Genomic DNA, 21,234 nt, shown 5'->3' on the forward strand with positions numbered 1-21,234 from the left:
ACATAGGCACTGCAGATGCTTTATTAGAAACAATGTTCTATTCAACTCCATTATTTTTCATTTAGTGTTAAGTTTCATGACACACCACTCTAATTTATTTGTGGAGCTGAATTCAAAGTTCTGGGTCTGTGCAGAACAGAGTGTAGCTTAATTAAATGGGAATCAAAGCTAACATTACATCATCAGTAAGCCAAAACCTCTCTATATATAGTTTACCTGTGATCACGTTACACATTCAAAGCTTTTCATCTGTGAATTTGATAAAGCACTACTTTGCACTCACAGTATATATAAATAATTGCCTGCAATCATCAGGTAATAAACCTGTCTTTCAGAATAACTCTACAGAACTTTTTTCACCAAAGACTAGAAAAGTGATATTTTCTAGACAAGCACACACATCTAGATTGCCTTGTTGCATGCCTAAGGTCCTTTGTTGAGATAAGATTTGCCTGCATCACTTCATATTGCTTGCTATATTTGTGTACGGTACTGTAGGCATGCCCTAAAAACGCAAGTGGCTTTTCAATTTGCTTGGATGTACTTGCATCTGAAGATAGCCTCTGTTTCAAAAGATCATTTCAGATGTAGTTTATGGGTCAGAATATTAGGAATTGGTTTTCAAAAAAGCTTCATTCTTTATTTTAAGAGCGTTCTTAAGAGTTAAGCAGAATCTAATTGTGGCGAAAAAGTTTAAGGCCCATCCAAGTCCAAAGATGGAAAAATACATAAACTGGGATTGTAATTGGAAGCAGCAGACTGTAGAAACAGATGCTGGTTGTACTTGTGCAGCCCTGGGGGAAGTTTTCATCCACACTGGCTGAATAGAAGAGACCAGCTAAAGACAACAGTGGGATAAGCACAGTCATGGTAGGAAACGAGGGAAACATCTTACTCCAATTGTCTTCCAACTTCCTTTCAAGAAGATAATCTTCTAGGTTTGTTCAGATTCTGTTTCCTGCTTCTCCTTGCCAATCATTCTTGCCACCTGAGGGATCATATTAGGAATGCCATCTATGATGGGGTACGCTATGCCTAGTTCTTCATTAATTAACTCATTTGTAGATTCATTATATCTAGAAAAAACAGCAAATAATGACTCATGAGATTGACTGTTCTTAAGAAATATACTATATACATAAATAGTAAGCTACCACATGGTGGGGAGGGGTGGGGTGGAAGAGACACTCAGCACTTGGAAGTAGAGGAACTATACTTAAAATAAAAGCATTCAGAGGAATCCTGAATGGGCAGGACTGGCATAAATTCCCTAGTTGTGGGTCAAATAATGGATGGACAAAGTCATTCAGTGGGAAGCTGCAGAGCAGCTCAAAATCTAGAATGCTATTATTTTATTGGGAATTAGGAGGGGGAGAAACCACTCAATGTAAGAAAGGGAGGAAAAAAAGATATGTAATGGTATCTTAATAAGGATTTCTGAGGTGGCAGTTGTAAAAATAACCACGACTATTCTGCATCAGCTATTAGAAATAGAAATTGTTGAATTAAATTAAATGACTGAATTGAGTAATTTCACGATGTGGCAGCTTTTACATGAAGATCGATGAAGGGAATAAGATGCTTCTCGCCCCAAAAGTCTCCTAGATACCTATCTATTGGGAAGAGTTTCTATGAAGCTATTAACCATAAGTTATTAAGCATATAAAAACCTATGCTCCATAAGCAATTCAATTGCAAACTACTTGACATTAGGGAAAGGCGGGCAGGATGAGTTTCTCACATCCGGCGAGGAGCCGCTGCGTTGGACTACATAACCCATTGCTACCAGGGAATACGTGCTGGCCATGGGGAGCGGGTTTAGCCCGACGCACCGGGCGGCCTGGCAAAAGCCGCGACGGGCAAACGAGAACGGGCCGAATAGTAAAAACAAGGGCAAAAGCTGCCAGGCCGACCTGAGCGGCTTTTTCGACAGGGGACACACGAGGATCTCCAGCAGGCCGGCGTCGAAGGTCGGGCCTTGCTGTCCTTGGCCGCTGATTTCCCCCCCGTTCTCCGCCGCCGCGCAAGCCGCCCGGCTAGCCCGCACGAGCCCCTGGCGCGGGAGGCGAGTCAGAAGCCGCAGGGCGAGCATGATCCGCCGCAGCGCAGGAAAATCGAACCAACCAGGAAATGAATCCGGTTTTGCGGGAACTACTTCCGGGGCAGCAGAACGCTCGCAAAGCGAACCCCCGTACCTTTAAGCCCTGTGCGTTTGGTTCCGGGTGGGGGTTTGGTCTGCTGGTTTTCCTCCTTGGTGCAAAAGGTGGGCGAACTTGAACCCCCAAGTATGCGAGGTGGATGGACTGGGCGGTCCGGGAGAAGAGGAACGAGATGGCTCGGACCTGGATGACTAGGTTAGGTGGACTTACCACAGCCAAGCGCCTTCTAAGCCGGTGTTTCGCAACCTTGTCAGTTTGAAGATGTGTGGCCTTCGACTCCCAGAATTCCTCGGGCGGCAGCACGGTGGCTGAGGAATTCTGGGTGTTGAAGTTCGCAAGTCTTAAAAGTTGCCACGGGAACCTTCAACTCCCTTAATTCCTTGGGCAGCATGGTAGCTAGGGAATTCTAGGTGTCGGAAGGCAAATTGCCTAGGTTGGAGAACACGGTTCTAAGTAAAAGAGAAAAATTTAAGAATAAGATTGCACATGGATCTCTGTTTGGTTTTGCTGTTGGTGTTTGTTTTTGTTTTGTAAGGCGAGGTATACATTGAGTAACTCCTGATCCTGTTTATTTTTCCTGGGAATTTCACTGATTTCTGATCAGGGGTGTGTGTCACAATTTAATTTGGGCATTTTTTTTCCAGTTTTAAGGATAGCTTGAGAGGGTTTGGTCTTGAAAGGCTGCTAGCACATCTAAAACAGGATTCGCTAGAACTTTCAGGGATCTTCTGAATAATTTAAGGTTACAGCTTTAATTCAAAGGAAAGAACTGGTGGAAGATGTTCTATTTTCTGAGCAACCAGAAATATTTTTATGTTTAGTTTATCAGTCTAAATTAGTGTAAATATCTGGCTAATTTTACTTAATTCTTCAGGTGCGTTTTGAAGGAGAACCTGACATCAAGTATGGGGGCCTGATCCAGGAATTCTTCACAATTATCAGCAGACAGTTGTGTAGTCCAGAAGCACAAGTATTCAAGCACTTTGAAGAATCAAATTGTATTTGGTTCTCTCATGAGGTATGTATAAACATGTACTGCATTTATTTATGCTTTCTGCTGCTAGCTATAAAAGGAATTACCTTGGAGGTAATGCATCTCTTTGATCATTGACTTTTCAAAAGAGGTTAGAAAATGTGCATGATGGTCCCCTAAAAGGAATGTGAGATGATAGCTGACCTCTTTCTGGCATTGTCTATGCAGAGATATATTATTTGTAGTCCTGGAAATTTGTTGTCCATCTAGCTTTCATGGATAACAGCTGTTGATACAGTATATTTTTCCTCTATTAATGGGGAAATGGTTAACATTAATAAAAGCTACATTAGATCATTATCTGATGAAATGGAACAGTTTCTACTTATAACATGGATATTGCATCAAGCTTTATCTTTATTCTGGTGTGAAAAGTTATTCCTTTTAAAACAACTATGAAGCAATAATATGGTAGAAATCCCACAAGTAGGGCATGCATATAAGTTACTCAGAGATTCGATTTCCTTTACTACTTTTGCTTTCCTTTTTTAGAATCAAGAGTCATGTGCTTTCCATTGTTTCCTAGTACAGGCAGTTGTTGACTTACAACAATTCCTTTAGTGGCTGTTCAAAGTTACAACAGCACTGAAAAAAGTGACTCATGACCATTTTTCACACTTAACAACTATTGCAGCATCCCCATTGTCATGCAATCAAAATTCAGACATTTGGCAACTGACTCATATTTATGATGGTTCCAGGGTCCCAGGGTAAATCATCTTTTGCAACCTTCTGACAAGCAAAGTCACTGGGGAAGCCAGATTCACTTCATAACCATGTTAAGTCACTTAACAACTGTAGCGATTCACACTTAGCAACAGAAATTTTGGGCTCAATTATGGTCATAAGTCAAAGACTACCTGTACAGGAAGAACTGTAGCTTAAGGTCAGCTGACTTGCTCAGCATGCCACAGATCTCAGGTTCATTCCCTGTTGAAATATCACAGATGAAAGGGCTGACCATCCTTTGGTGTTGGTTAAAGTTAGGAGTCCATATGTCTATGTAGGATCCACATTGCTGGAAGAACAAAGAGCAGCCAGAGAGAAAACTGGCAAGCAGAGATGTTGATGAAAGTGTAGAAAGGAGATATAGGCAGGCAGCCTCTTTGAGCTAAAGTCTAGTCATGGGAAATAAGTTTGAAATAGTTTAGAAGTCTCAGAAATACAACATTTATTTTGTAAGTAGGCAGTCTCTACAGTGTATTTTTCAGTACTTGTCTATTGATTTTTAAAATTAGGAATCGACCCCCGAAGAAATATATTTTTTAATTGGGAACCTGTTTGGAATAGCGCTCTACAATCTGAAGATAATTCCTTTACCCTTTCCTCTTGCGTTGTTCAAGAAATTGGCAAATATTGAGCCGACGCTGGAAGATTTAAAAGAACTCTCTCCTACGATTGGATGGTATGGCATAGTGTTATTCCTCAGAACCATATGGTGGTAATTGATATTGCAGATCAAGTACTCATTTCTTTTTCTGTGGATATACACACGCTGATATTGGAAGCTAAGCCATGTCTGACCTAGTTGATACTTAGATGAAAGACATTAGTGTTGGCTAGACTGGGTTATTTAAAAGAAGAGTGAAGAAGGCAATGCCTAACTACTTCCTTTAATGCTGCCAAGAAAATTGCAGGAATATAGCTCCAGGAGTTGATCTTGACATAAAGTCTCCTTTATTTTCTCCATTTAGGAACTGGATGTCAGACAGTCTTGATTTAACTGAATAAAGACAAAACTAACCCGAAGGCTTAAGAATATTATGCAGAATCAATTTCTGCTAAAATTAACATGTCATAAGTAAATGAATTATTTTAGTTTTGGGGAAACAGTTTGTTTCACTTTATTCTTTTTCCCTTTAGTCAACTTCAGACTGTATTGGATGAACCCTATGATGACGTCCTTAAAAACATGATGTTGGATTTCACGGTAGGACAATCTGGTTGAGTTAGACCAGCGTTTCTCTACTGCCACTCTTGAATGCCTCAGAGGAAAAGATGTCTTGGGCTGACTGTGTTATATAACACTGTATGCTCTGCAGTTTCTAGTTATCTTGAGAAAGTTTAGTTGGAGAAATCTGTGCTACACTGTAATGTAATTTCTTTGACTTCAGGTTTAAGTGTCATCTGAGCTCAGCCAATTGTATTTGACCAAACCATGGTAATGTAATTGCTTACTTAATCTCTGCTAAAATGTCTATGGAGATTCCCAATCATCCAAATCATGGTTGTCTCAAAAGTGTTTTTTTCAAAAGTCAACTAGACTATGTTTTTTCTTAAGAAATGTGGTTTTTTTCCCCCCTTGAAGACATTTCTGGTCTCATCTGCGAAGCTTCATCAGTTCTGACAGGATTGGGGGAGGGGGGTTTGGAAGGTGTGTGGAATCTTCTTAGAACTGCTGAAAGGACTGTGTTGTAGACGAGATAGGTGATTTCTTATTCCTCCCCTATGTTTAAATAAAAGAGCCTTGGTGGAGCAGTAGGCTAATAATATCTCCTTAAGTAACACCAGCTGCCTGCAATTAGTGCAGGTTCGCGTATCACTAGGCTCAAGGTTGACTCAGCCTTCCATCCTTCCGAGGTGGGTAAAATGAGGACCCAGATTGTTGGGGGCAATAAGATGACTTTGTAATAATGCCGCTGGGGGGGGGGGTGAAAGCCCTAATAAGCAGGCATATACATAGAATGAAGGCTATTGCTAAGCACATTGATTTGTGCTTAGATTGTAAGCCGCCCTGAGTCTTTGGAGAAGGGCGGGATATAAATGGGATTTTTAAAAAAATGAGGGCTGCTCATTTTTAACATATATTATGGCCTCTTTGACTCCTCTTTCAAACCAGCAGTTTTCTCTATTCAAAAGACGGAATTTGCTGTCTTCAAAAAAGTGACCCTTCCTATCTGACATGTTTTTAAACCTTTTTTGCTAATCTTGCTGGTGGCAAGTGCCATTTGTAAAACATTTTATATAAATTTTCTTTGTAAGAAGTTGACATTGTCAATTTATAATTTCTTTCCCATAAGTTTTGCCATTTTTCTAATTCTATATTGTATCCAAAAAAATTTTGCCCATATTATCATTGTTTCTTTAGCTTGTTTGCTTTCTATTTTCAAATTTAATAGAAAATTATAAATTTTCTTAATTACCGTAATTTATCACCAGAGGTTAATAATATCTTATCAAGCAAGGTTTGCTCCTTATAAACTCCATACAGTTTAACATCTTTATCATATCTGACTTGCATTTGTAAGTGTGCCCACCATGATAGATTAATATCCTGATTTTCTATTTCTTGTTTAGATTTTAAGTTCCCTTCAGAATTTAGAGCAGACATGTCAAACTTGCAACGTCACGTGATGTCGCGCAATGTATTAGGACAGTTTTGCTATTGCTGGCAACGGGGTGGGTGCAGCTTCCAGGGGCCGGCAGTTTGACACCCCTGATTTAGAATATCTCCATGTCCGATTTTTTTCAAAATTAACTAAATTTGGATGTACAAATGCTTCCATTGTTGAAAGCCATCCTGGAATTTTCAAATATATTTTACATTTTATTTTTTCCCAGGTTAATAATAATGCTTTTCTTATATAGTGGTTTTGAAAGTACTTGCGGATTTTATTTTTCCCCATTCCATAAAAAAAGCTTGCTACCCCAGTTGTAAATCAAGTCCCTCCAAATATAACAACCTTTTGTTTCTCAAAGTTATCCATTCTTTTATCCATGTTAATACAGATGCTTGATAGTATAAGACTCACTCTGGCAAACCAAAACCTCCATTTTCCTTGGCTTCTTGTAACGTAAGGGATATAAGTGACCCTTATCTTTCTTTTTTTTTTATTGAAAAGTTTTAACATACAATTTTTCCCTTAAAAAATCCCCCCTCCCCCTCCCCTTCTCCCTCCCCCCCTTCCTCTCCCCCCTCCCCCCCTCCCCCCCCGACTTCCCAGAGCTAAATACAAGGTATATATATAAAAAAACAATCATAAACAACCATATACTAACAACCATAAACTCTAAAATCTATCACTCTCTAGCTTATATAGGATAAAACAAACCTTAGTAATATTAAATATATATAAATATATATAAAAAAAACTAATATAGAAAAAAAAACAAAAAAAAGGAAGACTTATTCAAATATAAAACTTCTTAACCCTATACTTGTTCTGAATAAACCCAAGCCATTTTCTCCCTTCCATAATCTAACGTTCCTGCGAGTAATCATTCAAATAGGCCGAAATCTTCACCATTTCGACCAGGTCAGAAACCTTTAAAATCCACTCTTCTATAGTCGGCAGTTCCTCTTTCCAATACTATCCCCGTAATTAAATTCAACATCAACTTAGTATATTCCATCAGACTTTTATCCAAAAAGCCTTAACCTTTTTACAAGTCTACCATATATGAAAATATGAAAATATATTACATCTTTATCACCACACCTCCAACATTTAGGCTAATAATTCAGATACATGCTTAACTTTTTAAAATCTAAATACCATCTATAAAACATTTTATAAAAATTCTCTCTTAGTTTTCAAACTTGTATAAATTTTACATTCCTCACCCAAATCTTTTCCCACCTCCCACTACTTGACTGTAAGTACGTTGTGAAAGTTCCATAGACTTCTGCTGATCTTGTTCTTTCATCTTTTTTGATCGTTTTAAAGCAGCACGCGTCACCCTCTGTTCTCTGGGATCATCCAAAAGTGTTATAACTTGATCTTCTCCAGCACCATTCTCCTCTGTCTGTCCATCTTCAGCCTCTTGATATTCTCCTTCTCCAGATCCCTTTGCAGCTTCCAGAAGTGTTAATGGGGTTGCTTTTAAAACATTATTGTAAAAATCACGCGCTTGCATCACAGTAACCAAACGGTACCTTTTACCTTCATGCATCACCATCAACCCAGCTGGAATCTCCCATCTGAACCTTATATCTCGTTGCTTGAGCTCTTGCACAAGAAATGTAAAATCCTTCCTTCTCCTTAAAATCTTTGGAGGAATTTCTTTTAGAACCAGAACTTCTTGATCAGCAATCACGACCTTAGTATCATAGGCAGCTTGTATAACTTCATCTCTAATTTCCCTTTTTGTAAAATAAACCACCACATCTCTAGGCAACTTTCTCTGTCTAGCAATCCATGAATTCACACGATACACTTTATCCATGCCTCCTTTTATTTCAGATGCTGGCTGATTCAATACCACTTCGAGAGCCTCAGAAACCAGCTGCTTTAGATCTTCCTTAATATTCTCCTTTAAACCTCTGATTCTAATGGCAAACTGCATCTGGAAATATTGAGCAAGACTCAATTCTTTATCCATTTTGTCTCTTAAATCTTCATTCTCCAATACTTTTGCTTCTAATATGGCATTCTTTTGAGTCAAATCTTTGACTTTTTCATCCAAATCTTCCACACATTCAGCCACTTTATACACTGAAGACAAAATGTCTACCTTCATCACCCTGTACTTCTGTTCCATCCTCTCCTCCATTCTCTCCTCCAACTTCTTCAATTTCTCCTCCATCTGTGCAAATTTATCACCCATTGATTCCAAAATTGATTCCAAGATTACCTGGGTATGTTTTTCAAGAGCATCTTGTAAGTCCTTCAATGTCACTACATCAGGAGGATGCAATGCCTGCAATGATGATTGTTGCACCGGGGAAGTTCCAGCACTCCGAAGAGTTTTAGGGGGAGGTTTAGCCGCCATCTTTTACTTTCAATTGTGACGCACTTTCACTTAGAGTTTAAAAAGTCCATCAAGCTCGAGAGTAGAATAAAATAATCCTCTTCACCTTTTCCTCTTGTACCGCTCTGCCTGCTCTTTTTATTCCATAGTCCTTCCTTCAGGCAGGGGTGGTCGCAGACGCCTGGCTCTGCTCCATAAAGTCAGGAGCAGAGGCGCTGGCCAGCTGGGAGCAACCCAGGCTACGGGGGAGTTCAATCCTTCGGCCGCCCAAGCTACAAGCTCAGGCGGCCCCGGAGAACTCGACCCCTACCTGGGGCCTCACCCCCTCCTCTTCTCCCGAGGAGGGGGCTTCAAATTCGCCCGAACAGCTGATCGGCGCTGTTTCGGGCGGAAAAAAAACTCAGCTGAGCCGCGGGCAGCCCGGGAAGGCTGTCTCCGTCGCCGCGGAGCCACCGGAAGCCCCCTGACCCTTATCTTTCAAATGCAGTGGACCCCTGAATCTTGTTCTCCTGCCACACGCTTGTGAAGTGGTTGCTTTGATTCACCAATGTATAAATCTTGCACATGTCTCACTACATTGTATTGCACATACCACCTCACTCAGTTTGTCTCTGGGTGTTTTATCCGTGGGGTGGGTAATCTCTGCTAGATTTTGTTTTCATAAGCACAAATTACAACAAGTAGCTGTGTATACAGTAGTGGCCAAAATTGTGGAAACCTTTTGGGAAAAGTATATTTTTGAGGTTTGATGGCTAATAACACCACTTTTTTTTTGGAGTAGTACCATGAAATTATATATCAATGGAAAGATAATTTAATCAAGAATGTAACGCAACAAAGTTTGTTCATTTATCTGTACTGTATTCTATGAAAAGTTATAGCCAAATAACCAGAAAAAGGAAGCACAACTTGCTTAGGTTGATATCAGGTAGCTTTCCTTCATCTGACTGTAGCCAATGAGCATGAGTGTTTAGAGAGCCAATCAGGTGTCATCTTGTTTTGGCAATGAGCCAATCAGTTCACAGCAGGATTCGGTTATTGATGTCATGTATTGAAGCTCAGAGGAGGACATTTGTCAGTGTGTTATGTGATCGCTGTCAAGTTGGTCGGGGTTTTTTGTGTGTTCTTTCCTTTAGTGAGCTTGTAAAACGTAATAAATTTAAAGTAATGGTGCAAAGAGTTGCCCAGAAAGTGATGTAAGATAGTATTGTTAAGTGAACAAGGCTACAGTTATAAAGAAATTAGAAGGAAAATTGGTGGAAACTTAACCAAAGGTGGCATTTCTACTGTACACTTTTCCCAAAAGGTTTCCACAATTTTGGCCACTACTGTATGTACATAGATACAGGCACATCAATCATAACAATAAAACAGCATAAAATTCTGCAATTCACTACAAATGTAATTCACAATGACATCCAGATCACCATCACCATCAAAGACGCAGGTGCAACAAAGCAATCAAAAATCTTCCCTTTTTTAACACGTTCCACTTATCACCACACGGTGATGGAGTTCAGTCAACCTATAGATTTTACCATTTTGACATCACTGACCATTCTCTGATGATGCCCATGGTGGAATTTGTACTAAATCATGACTGTCAAAATATGATATACTTGCAATTATGTACTTGTTGTCTCAGAGTGTCTGATGCAAGTACATAATTCATGGCTTGTGTTTGATAATATGCATATACCATTGTTTCCACAACCACACAGCCATGGTAAACAATTGCTGTTAAAAGCTACCTTGCTGCCTAAAGAATTAGTGAACCCATTTCCTGTGGCCAGCAAATTCCAGAACTGATATCCAAATAAAATGAAGTCCTTTCTCTTGTTATCGCTTGCCTCTTCCAAAGTGTCTGACAGTGATGTGAAATACCAGCCCTCCTAATGAGGGGAAATGTTCCATTTCTATATTTCACCCATCTGCCCATAATACCTAATGTTCTGAAAACAAGCAGAATCATCCATATTAATCTTTTATACTCTTATCACTATGCAGTTCGTAGAAGAAGGATCCGTATCTGAAGTTGAGTTGAAAGAAAACGGTGCCAACATACCTGTTACTTCATACAACAGGTCAGTTTTCCCAGGAATGGATTTGTTTGTTCACTTTTAATTACGATTACCTTTGGATAGAAGAATATACTTGAAAAAAATCTTGACACTTTCTAATCCAGAATTTCCAACAGCCTCCTGATGCAGAGAGGGTAAGAATAGTTGGGTAACAGAAATTTATTTCCTTTTCTACTATATGTTATATTTTTGTTCCCCTTGTGAATATTCATCTCCTGCAAAACTGTTTTTCCCCCTTCTTGAAGTACTTTCCACATCCCAGTCATGCTCTGATAACGTTAGTAAACCTGGCTAGACACAAAATAGCTGTGGGAAGAAAATAGCCACGTACCTGCCACGTGTGGGAGCAGGATAAAAAAAAAGATATTTATATTTATATTTATTAAATTTTTATACTGCCCTTCTCCCGAAGGACTCAGGGCGGTGTACAGGGCAATAAATACTAAAAGACAAAATACAAAAGTTAAAAAAACAATTAAATATTATGCCCGATATATACAATAATTAAAAAACCATGTTAAAGCCCCAACCCCCAAACCCATCAAACCAGGCCGGATTGCTCAAATAAGTAAGTTTTTAGATCACGTCGGAAGGAGCGCAGGTCGGGGGCCATCCGGAGCTCAACCGGCAAGCGGTTCCAAAGGTCTGGGGCGCCCACAGAGAACGCCCTCCCTCTGGGGACCACCAGTCGACATTCTCTGATCGGAGGCACCCTGAGGAGGCCCTCTCTGTGGGAGCACACTGGACGGAGGGAAGTTGACGCCGGCCGCAGGTGTTGCCGTAGGTAATCCAGACCCATGCCATGTAGGGCTTTGTAAGTCATTACCAACACCTTGATGGCAGCCACAACTCTGTGACCAAAGCCCCCTCCTTTTTTGCGTCTACCATGTATTCAATTCATATATTAAAAAAGAGCGGAGCTGTGATTGCAACCACAGTGTTGGCTTTTTGACACACACATAGACCCACAGAGAGATACTCTTGCATAGTAGGCATTCTACTTGCTTTTCTCACTCCAGTCTTTTTGAAACTACTCATTTGTTCAGGTAGCAATATGGAATATAAATTTTCTCAGTGCAATTTTGGAATCTCAACATAGTTTAGTAGGACTTGGCTAATTTAGATTCTTGGTAGAAAAGACCCCTAATTCTGTTGGAAGACTTAAAAGTTTTCCATCAGCTAAAGTTACTAGATTTTTATGATAGGAGAAATCTAAAAATGTTGGGATGATTTATATGAGGGAAATGTTTTAGATACTTAAGTGTAATTGATTTTGAGAAAATTTCAATTGATAAGAATGTTTTGAATAGTTTTAAAAGATTAGATGATTGGATTTATTAGATGGAATATTTAAAGATTAAACATTTGTTTGAATATAGTTAAAAAGAATAGGAAAAAATTGGACATAAATGTATTCTAGCTTAAGAGGGATATGTTTCTCAAGTAGGGCTTCCATTAAGGGTGGGAAAGTTGAGAATGGATGAATTTAATACAATGGCTTCATTGCCTTTCTGTGTGCCCTGATGGGCTGACTCATAGCTGGATCCATGAGGCAGATACCAAAAAAAGTCCTCAGTGAACAGTGGATGGAGATTTTTAGGATGGTTTAAAAGTCTTCAGTCACCATAAGTGTGGTGTCTATAAACCTGGATGGCAAGTCTGTCATTGATCTACTAAAAATAATGCTTAGCATCTTCTTTAGAACTCTAAAGACATTCAATTACTTTACTCTGATATAAATTGGGTACTTTAGGATATTCAATGGCATTAAGAGTTTTATAGGTCAAGGGAGTGGGTTTCCAAAGTTGCAAATTCAGTACCAAAAGAGAAATCACACCTCAGGATTTTTTAATTCCCAAATCAGTCTTTTAGTCTTTGACTTTCAACTGTAATGGAACTTGCTCATTAGGGACGGTTGTTAAGCAAGATACACGGTGATCACCATGTTTAGCAGCTTCCCTCCCTGCTGTCCCCAATGCAGTTGTTGAGCAGAGCATGAGGTGTCTCAGGGATGGGGAAGGCCTAGTGAAAGCCCACCTGTCCTGGACCTCCCAAGGCTCCCCCCCCCACACCCTGAGGCACCTCATGTTTCACTTCCCACACCTCTTGGTTCCTGCAGATCTTGGGCCTGCTTCCCATCCCACCAGGTCCCACACCCATCCCGCATCCACTCATGACCTCTCAAAAGCTCTGGAGATCGCGACAGCAGGTTGCTCCACAGCATCCATAGGCCACATGGCTCTGTCCCAGAAACAAGCACCATTTTTTTTTGAGCAGCTGCAATGAATTTTGGCTGATCCGGAATTGTGCCCACTTCCGGGGCAGAGGCACACGTCCTAGGGCCGTGGTGGCGAACCTATGGCATGGGTGCCACAGGTGGCACGCAGAGCCCTCTCTGTGGGCACACACGCCGTTGGCCCAGTCCTAGGCCTTCAGCTGGGTTTTATAAAACCTTTTCGCTTTAGGCCTCTGCCACCGTGTGCAAAAAAAAAAGGTTCAATCAATCAGTCAATTTCAACTTCTCGCGGGGAAAAAAAAGACCCCGCAAAGTTGGAATTGATTGAACCGCAGTCACACCCATCCAAGTGGCCACGCCCACCCGGCACCCGATGATACATAAGTGGGTTTTGGGTTGCAGTTTGGGCACTCAGTCTCTAAAAGGTTTGCCATCACTGGCCTAGGGAATGCTGAGGGCTAGGGCAGCCTGCAGAGTTCCTTCTCCCTCAGACTCTGCAAGCCGGTAAGTGCTGTTCTATGAGCCAATTTTTGTTTTATAAATTCTACTAAACAATCAAGTGCACCTACTTACAGAAAAGAATACGTTGATGCCTGCGTGAATTACACATTCAATGTTTCCGTGGAGAAGCAGTTTGGGGACTTCGTACGTGGATTTCGAAGAGGTTGCCCAAGTGCAACGTGGAAAATGTTTCTTCCTGTTGAGCTCCGCGGTATCCTGTTTGGAAATACGGCATATCAATGGGACCAATTAGAAAAGGTAGAATGTGCTCCTCTGCTGCAGTCCTTATTGTACTGGTCTTTATTTCAGTGTCTTTGTGGAACTGTCATTATTTTTCTCTTAATTTGTGGGAGGGCTGAATGTTGGTGTCAACGCTGCTAACATCATTGAATGTTAGTGCTTGACAAGAGATGAAGAAGTAGCCATTTCATATGTTAAACTTGTGTATTGCTTTAAGAGTTTGTGTTTAAGGTTGGGAGGGGGGAAGAGGAGGATTGTACCTTCAAGGCCTTCTCTAACTAAAGAAGATAAGACCTTGGCAGGTTTTCTAACGGAAGGGAAACTGATTCTTTAAATGAATTGGAGAATATGATTAATGACAAAATTAGAAAGGGGGAGAATTTTGTTTTAATATATTGTGCAAGGGGCGGAGACTTCAGATTCCAGCTTCCTTCGAGCAAGCATTTGCCGGTGTATTAGGCTGAATAAAGGACTTTTAAGGTAAACAATGCCTCAGAGTCACTTGAAAAGCCCATACGTCGGAAACTTGACAGTTGGGCATAGAAATTGATTGATCCTTAAATACGTATTAGGAGAGAAAACGTTACCCCAAACAAATTCAGATAACTAAGTAATTCAGAGAGGTGCACTATCAAAATAAATATATCAACAAAGCAATCAAACATACATTTGCTTGGCACCAAATCCCATTTGAACGCAGTAGGGGTTTCTTCCGAGTATAGGGATTACCCAGGTTAAGGCTGTAAGTGTCGAGCCTGATTCAGACAGTAGCAGTTCCTTAGGTTGCAACATCCTTAGGAGCCACATTTTTATTTCTCAGTGTTGTGCAACAATTTAACTGGCCCTCTGGTATACTTCTTAAATCGGCAGTTCCCAAGTTCCTGGCTCTGTGGACTAGCAATGGCTGGGGGGACGGGGATGGTTTCGCATGTGCGCCTCTTGCACAGACGTAGCTTCGCGTGCTTGTGCTCTCGCCCTCTGCTGGCGTGGCCCGATTCCCAACCCAACCAGAAGGGGTTGGGGACCCGTCTTAAATGAAGTAGAAGTGCTTGGGACTATATATTCCATGAGCTGAGCCGTACTGAAAGCAGTGCAAAATAACTAGTTGTGCTGGATTTCTTATGTATAACAACACTGGGGGAAAAAGGCAGAAGGAATAATTAATATTAATATTAATCAGCAGACTCTCTTAAGGCCAAAATGGGGAGTTTGTAAGTTGCATCCCAGTCCAATGTCTGTCAGTTCCCAGGTTCAGAAATGCTTGCAGTTAGCTTTGAGTTTCTACAGTTTTACAGACATCGAGTGAGAGGGGCAACACATATTTGAAACTACGTTTCTGGTAAACCTTGGAAAAAAGAAAAGAAGTCCGTAGCATTTCAAGCGCAGAGTGGTCTTAGATGCTATCTAGAAAAAGATCCAAGGTCGACTGAAATATATAACTGGGTTATGTTGGCAGTGAAGGTTGGATTACATAAAGAGATACTGAACCGTTAACAGGGAATTTATGTTTATTCTTTCTGCAGAACGTCAAATATGAAGGTTTTGAAGGGTCAGATGAAACAATCAAGAACTTTTGGGCAGTGTTTTATGGGCTTCCTGAAGAAAGCAAGAAGGATTTTCTTGGTAATAACTATTTCTTTAAAAAACAAACTAATAATTTCCTGACTAAGGAAAAAGAAGCAGCCAAACAAGCTGTTCTGATATAGTGGTGATTGATTTAGAAACTTTGATAGGCAGCTTAACGTGCAATCAATAGAGAATATAATCAGGAAGTACTAAATGTGTATATTAATCAATTCCTCAAAAAGGTACAGATGGAGAGAAAGTAGAGAAAGTGAATGTGTTATCTTCCCCGTCCTGTTGGGAAAAATGTTAGAGCTAAGTATGAAGTCTAGGTGCTTAAGTTATGTTCTTACTACAATGCAATTGTTTGATTCCCACTGTCTCTTCAGCTTTTCTCACAGGAACCATTCACATTCCAGGAGAAAAGATGGACAATTTCTCAATTGCGATTGTTGACGCACATGAAGAAAATCCAGACGAATCGTTGCCCAGAGTTCACACTTGCCATCGAATTTTGTTTCTCCCTAGATACACTGATAAACACATTCTTGCGAAAAAGTTATTGTATGTTATAGAAAACTTTAGGGATTTTGGCCTGGCTTGAAAGCCAGATGTGGTCTTTATTCTGCTATGATACTTGGACGTTTGGTTCTTATGCCCAGGAGGGCTGGAATATTTAAATTCAGGATCCCGCACCACCATGCAGCTTCCTGAGTGATCTTGAAGTGCATCACATGATGATAAAGGAGCAATGAGCCTTTGTGCAGGCTGGCGATTCTTGAAGAAAGAATAAATAAATGGTTAATGTAACCCTGATGTGTGCTATATTTGTCTTTGGAGAAGGGCGACAGCTTGATATAAAGATGCTGAAATATATAATTGCATTGCAGTTCCTGTTCTGTGTAGTAGAAGTATTGCTAAGGAAGCAGCAAAGCATCACTGTCTTCAAGATGTCACCACATCCACACATCATGACAAGAGACTGTATATATCTTCAGCAAAGTACCATGTCCGTTTGTCCAGTTTGGGATAAGATCTGCTTGAGCAGAAGGTTGGACTAGAAGACTGCAAAGGTCCCTTCCAACTCTGTTGTTCTATATTCTATATGTCTGATGTTCTTTTTTGTATGAAAGTTCTGTCAAAATCAAGCATTTCAGGCATTTGATCCATTTATCACCAAAGCAATCATGAACTGCTTCACCATTATGATTTGTTGTGCTGCTTTACATTTCTAAAGAAGAAAAATGGGCTTCATTTACTCAGTGGGTTTGCCCCTTTTTTAAAAAAAAAACCAAAAAAACAAATGTTGTTTTACATTGTTTTACTTTAAGCCACAGCTGAGATCTGATGCTGCAGGTAAGAAATTCTGTTCTGCTCCCCACAATTTAATATTCCCTTTGCCCAAGATACTAGATAATCGAACTGAAAACAAGCTAAATGGATGAATGAATGAACGGAAAGGTATTGATGTTGGGGAGAAGAAAGGCTAGCAGCTTTCATTCAATTGTATTTTGTGTTGCTGATAAATGCAACTGCCAGCTTTCCATAATCCCCAGGAAGTTGGCTGCAATCCATTCAGAAGTGGACCCAGTCTTGCATTTCTGCAGTCTGGTGGACTTTTTTTTAAAAAAAGATGAAAGGATATTTGTTTTAATATGTGCATGCCTGTTCTTCCAGGATCAGAAAGAATATTTTAAAAAGTCAAAATCTAGGCTTCCGGATGGCAAGGCGACGCCAGAGGCAGCCATTTCTTGGCTGTCAGCCTCGCAGCTCCGTAGAGCCGCCGAAAACAGCGCTGATCAGCTGTTCGGCGGCTCGGAAGTCCTCACCTCGGGAGAAGAGGAGGGGGTGAGCGTCCAGGTAGGGGTAGAGCTCTCCGGGGCTGCCAGAACTTAGAGTTTTGGCGGCGGAAGGATTGAGCCCCCCCGAAGCCTGGGCATGCTCCGGACTGTGAGGCGCCTCTGCTCCGGGTTTTTTGGAGCAGAACAGGGCGTTCGCAACCATCCCTGCTAGCAAGGAAGAGCTTTTGAGAACGAGGACGCAGGCAGAGCGATGCAGGAGATTTTGGTGAAGATGATGTTTTGATCTTTAACTCAATGGACTTTGCTGAATCTGTAAGTGAAAGTGCGTAGTTAACAATGGAGAGTGAAAATGGCGGCTATATCTTCTAAAGTTCCTGCCCTGAGGCAGCAGTCTTCAGTGAAAACTACATTGTCCTCTGCATCTGAATTTGTATCAGCTTTTACAGCAAAAGATTTGCAGAATCTGTTGCAAGAGACTATGGAAAAGCAAATGCAGCAATTTGTTGAGATAATGGAGAAAAAGTTGGAGAAGTTTACAGAGAAATTAAAAGAAATGAGAGCAGACATCACATCTGCAATAGAAAGCGTGGTTAAAAGTATTGGGATTCTGGATGACAGAGTGGAAGATCTTGCTCAAAATGATATTAGATTGGAAGCTAAAATGACAGAAACTGAAAATGTAATAGAGAAAATGAATTATGATTTGATTTCGACACAGTATTCTCAGATGGAATTTGCTTTAAGAATCAGAGGCCTAATGGAAAATCCTAAGGAAAATTTGGAGAAAATGGTTTCTGAGGCTTTGGAAGGGGTGTTGAAGCGACCAGCAGATGAAATAATGCAAGATATAGATAAAAATATATGTATAGGGCTAGATTAATTTAATCTTATTTTTAATTTTTGTATGTTGTATTTCTATTGCCCTGTACACCGCCCTGAGTCCTTCGGGAGAAGGGCGGTATAGAAATTAAATTAAATAAATAAATAAAATCTTCCGTGTTAATTCGTGGATAGCAAGACAAAGGAAACTACCCAGAGATGTGGTGGTTTACTTTACAAAGAGAATGATTAGAAATGAAGTTATCCAGGCCTCCTACAATATTGATTTTGTAATTGCTGAGCAAAAAGTTCTGATTTTAAAAGAGATCCCTGCAAAGATTTTAAGGAAAAGGAAGGAATTTGCTTTTTTGACACAAGAATTGAGACGACGTGATATTAAGTTTAGGTGGCAAATACCAGTGGGCATGGTGGTGACCCATGAAGGTATAAGGTACTGTTTTACTATGGAGATTCAGGCACGTGATTTCTACAGTAATGTTTTAAAAGCAGTCCCCATACCGTCTTTGGAATCTGCAAGGAAAAAAGGCGAGAGAGAGTCTCAACGTTCCAGAGAGAACCTGCAAGTTGCTGAAGGGTTAACACAGGTAGACGTGAAAGATACAGGAGGGGGTCAAACTTCATTATCACTGGAGAAGGCCAGAAATTGGAAGAGGCGTGTTACTTCTGGACGAATGAATCAAGCCTGAAGATTTAGTCACATAACTGTAAGAGACAATAATGTAATAAGGATTATGGGAATTGGAATTGCTAGAAGGACTAAATATTTGGGGATATATTTTTTACCCTTATAAAATAATTATGTAATATTTTGTGTTGCTTTAGTTCTGAGATGATTATGAAAAGTTAATTGGGAAGATTTGTAGTAGTGTTTATTGATATTCTGTAGGTTATGATCTGTTATTTGGATGAAAAATTTTAAGCTTTTAGTTGGATAGAAGAATAGTTTTATAAAATTGATATAAATTGTTTTCTTTGTGATTGAAGTTAATTTGTAATATTTTTATGGGTAATATTGGAATAGGTAATAGAATATAAGAATACAAGAATGATGTGATTATATAAAAATTTCTTAAGTTTGGAAAGTAATCTATGGTATTTTAAGTTGTATAATACATTAGGATAATGTGAATTTAAAGATTAGTTGGAATGAGGAATAGTTTTAGACAATTGATATAAATTGGTTTATTTGAGATTGTTTTTATTGGGTATCAGATTGGAAGGTATTATTTTGTATTTGAATAATCTTTGATATGATATATATATGTATGTTTGGAATTTACCTATATGAGTTAAAGTTTGATAGTTTGAATAGTTTAGGATTGTTTGCGTAAGTTAGATTATGATTGTTTCTATTTTAATACCCTGTGTTTTGGTATTAGATTGGAAAGTATTATTCTGTATTTGTATAATTATTGATATGATATATATATATATATATGTTTGGAATTTTCTTATATGAGTTAAAGTTCGGTAGTTTTAATAGTTTAGGATTGTTTGCGTAAGTTAGATTATGATTGTTTGTATTTTTATACCCTGTATTTTGCTCTGGGAAGCCGGGGGGGGGGGGGAGGGGAAAGGGAGGGAGGGGTTGGGGAGGGTTGGGGAGGGGGAAGAGGGTGGGGGGGAAGGGGTGGGGAGGGTTTTTTTTTCTTTTTTTTGGGTTGTTAAACATAAAATGTATTATAAAACTTTTTAATAAAAAAAAAGTCAAAATCTACATTGAAGTAATATTTTTGCCTCTGCTAACTCAAGTTATAAATCCAGTTTCTACTTCTGTAGGTCTAATTATAGAACTGAATCATCCAGAAATGCTTTATTTCAACTTGGCATACAAAATATTCCACTAGTGGGGAAAATCACTTTCTTGCCCTGTTCCTTAACTACCAATCGATAGACAAAAATGTTTTGTATTGTTGAATCAAAACCAAAGATCTATGAAGTCATTAGATGAGCAGCAACTACAAAACTAAAGTCTTTTGTGAGCTAACTGCCTTCAGCCTCAATCACTTAATGGGATCAGAGTGAACTACAGGCCCCCGTGAGGGTGGGTAGCTGGTAGCTGAATGTAGGAGGACATTTGGCTTTGAAGATCCATGTCACCTGGAGAGTTGCCAATATGTGGTAACACAGTAATGCATCCTTTGTGTTCAGGTATGCAAGGCGCAGATGGTTAAATAGAAGAAAGGCAAAGTGGCTTTAAATAAGTGACTTCTAATTTGTTTGCTCTTAAGTTTGGCTACCTGCTTCCCAGGTTAGGGCAAAACATCCATGACAAAATGAAGTAATAACTAGGGCTGTGCAGTGTTTCAAGACCACGGATGCTTCGGAATGTGTCTTTACTCACAACCCCTAGCTGCTACAAACTTGGAAGCCATTTTCTGGAATAGAATTCCTAGGTAACTGGACTGGTTTTTGTCTGAGCAGCAGGTGAAGGCATCTGGAATGGAAGAGAGGGCAAGAGATAACTGCTTGGGAAACAATCATATAACAGAGGCAGAAGCCCCCAGTGGCTTAATGGTCAGAGAAAGAAACTTAGGGAGGGCTCATCCTGAGGGAACAGTGCTTAAAAGCAGCAGTGACAAGTGTGTAAGATTCTATTAATGTAGCCTTACAATAAAGTAGAATTAGCTCATCTAGTCATGTTTCCTGCCTGGTTTACCTCAGAGGGTTTACAGTATTGCCCAGTTTTTGAAGTAATTGTAGTGGGCACGGTTTAATTCTGTGCTCTGATGAGCCCAATGTGACTTTTCTACACCAGGGATTCCCATCCCCCAGCCTGCAGCCCACTACCGGGCCTTGAGCGGTTGGGAACAAGGTTGCGGAAGTGGCAGATGAGCATCCCCACTTGCCCGAGCAACGTGTGCGCCCGCTGCTTGCGCAAATGTCTGCATGAATATGTACGCATGTCCACCGCTCATGCAGAACTATCTCCTCTTTTCCCCCCCTCCCCCCAGCAATTTGTAAAGCCAGAAAGGTTGGGGAACTCTGTTCTACAAACTACAAACATGCCCATTTAATCAGGAATGGGTTCTTTCTAACCTCCTTCAGTCATTATATTACAGCTTCATTTGCTTACCTCACTTTCCTA

General features: G+C 40.0%; 2 protein-coding genes across 5 annotated transcripts in view; one reads left to right on the forward strand and one right to left on the reverse strand.

Moving 5' to 3' along the window:
- LOC308670895 (E3 ISG15--protein ligase HERC5-like) overlaps positions 1 to 19,631 on the forward strand; it is a 54,836-nt gene extending 35,205 nt beyond the window's left edge. For all 3 annotated transcript variants that reach the window (XM_081332698.1, XM_081332699.1, XM_081332700.1), the window contains 7 exons: positions 3,034 to 3,177; positions 4,431 to 4,597; positions 5,056 to 5,122; positions 10,891 to 10,967; positions 13,776 to 13,959; positions 15,465 to 15,564; positions 15,894 to 19,631. In XM_081332698.1, the coding sequence (XP_081188824.1) occupies positions 3,034 to 3,177; positions 4,431 to 4,597; positions 5,056 to 5,122; positions 10,891 to 10,967; positions 13,776 to 13,959; positions 15,465 to 15,564; positions 15,894 to 16,108 (954 nt within the window). In that variant the 3' untranslated portion in view covers positions 16,109 to 19,631. The remainder of the gene's footprint in view (positions 1 to 3,033; positions 3,178 to 4,430; positions 4,598 to 5,055; positions 5,123 to 10,890; positions 10,968 to 13,775; positions 13,960 to 15,464; positions 15,565 to 15,893) is intronic.
- On the reverse strand, positions 2 to 2,140 carry LOC308670901 (phosphatidylinositol N-acetylglucosaminyltransferase subunit Y). Of its 2 annotated transcripts, none has more exons than XM_081332714.1 (2): positions 1,914 to 2,140; positions 2 to 1,076 (listed from the first exon to the last, which is right to left on the reverse strand). In XM_081332714.1, the coding sequence occupies exon 2, from the start codon at positions 888 to 890 to the stop codon at positions 675 to 677; it is 216 nt and encodes a 71-aa protein (XP_081188840.1). In that variant the 5' UTR covers positions 891 to 1,076; positions 1,914 to 2,140; the 3' UTR covers positions 2 to 674. The 2 variants fall into 2 exon arrangements, with proteins under 2 accessions (XP_081188840.1, XP_081188839.1); XM_081332713.1 differs by having other exon boundaries at positions 690 to 1,076; positions 1,914 to 2,135.
- Positions 19,632 to 21,234: the final 1,603 nt, after the last annotated feature.

The sequence above is a fragment of the Vipera berus genome, assembly GCF_964194415.1.
Source record: "Vipera berus genome assembly, chromosome: 7".
Lineage (NCBI taxonomy): Eukaryota > Metazoa > Chordata > Lepidosauria > Squamata > Viperidae > Vipera > Vipera berus.

Excerpts from the sequence above, each read along its gene's own strand:
- LOC308670901 (XM_081332713.1), bottom strand. The coding sequence starts at position 2,092 with ATGCTCGCCCTGCGGCTTCTGACTCGCCTCCCGCGCCAGGGGCTCGTG. Across the intron at positions 1,077-1,913 it reads CTGTCGAAAAAGCCGCTCAG|ATATAATGAATCTACAAATG; the intron begins GTCGGCCTGGCA and ends TGTTTTTTCTAG.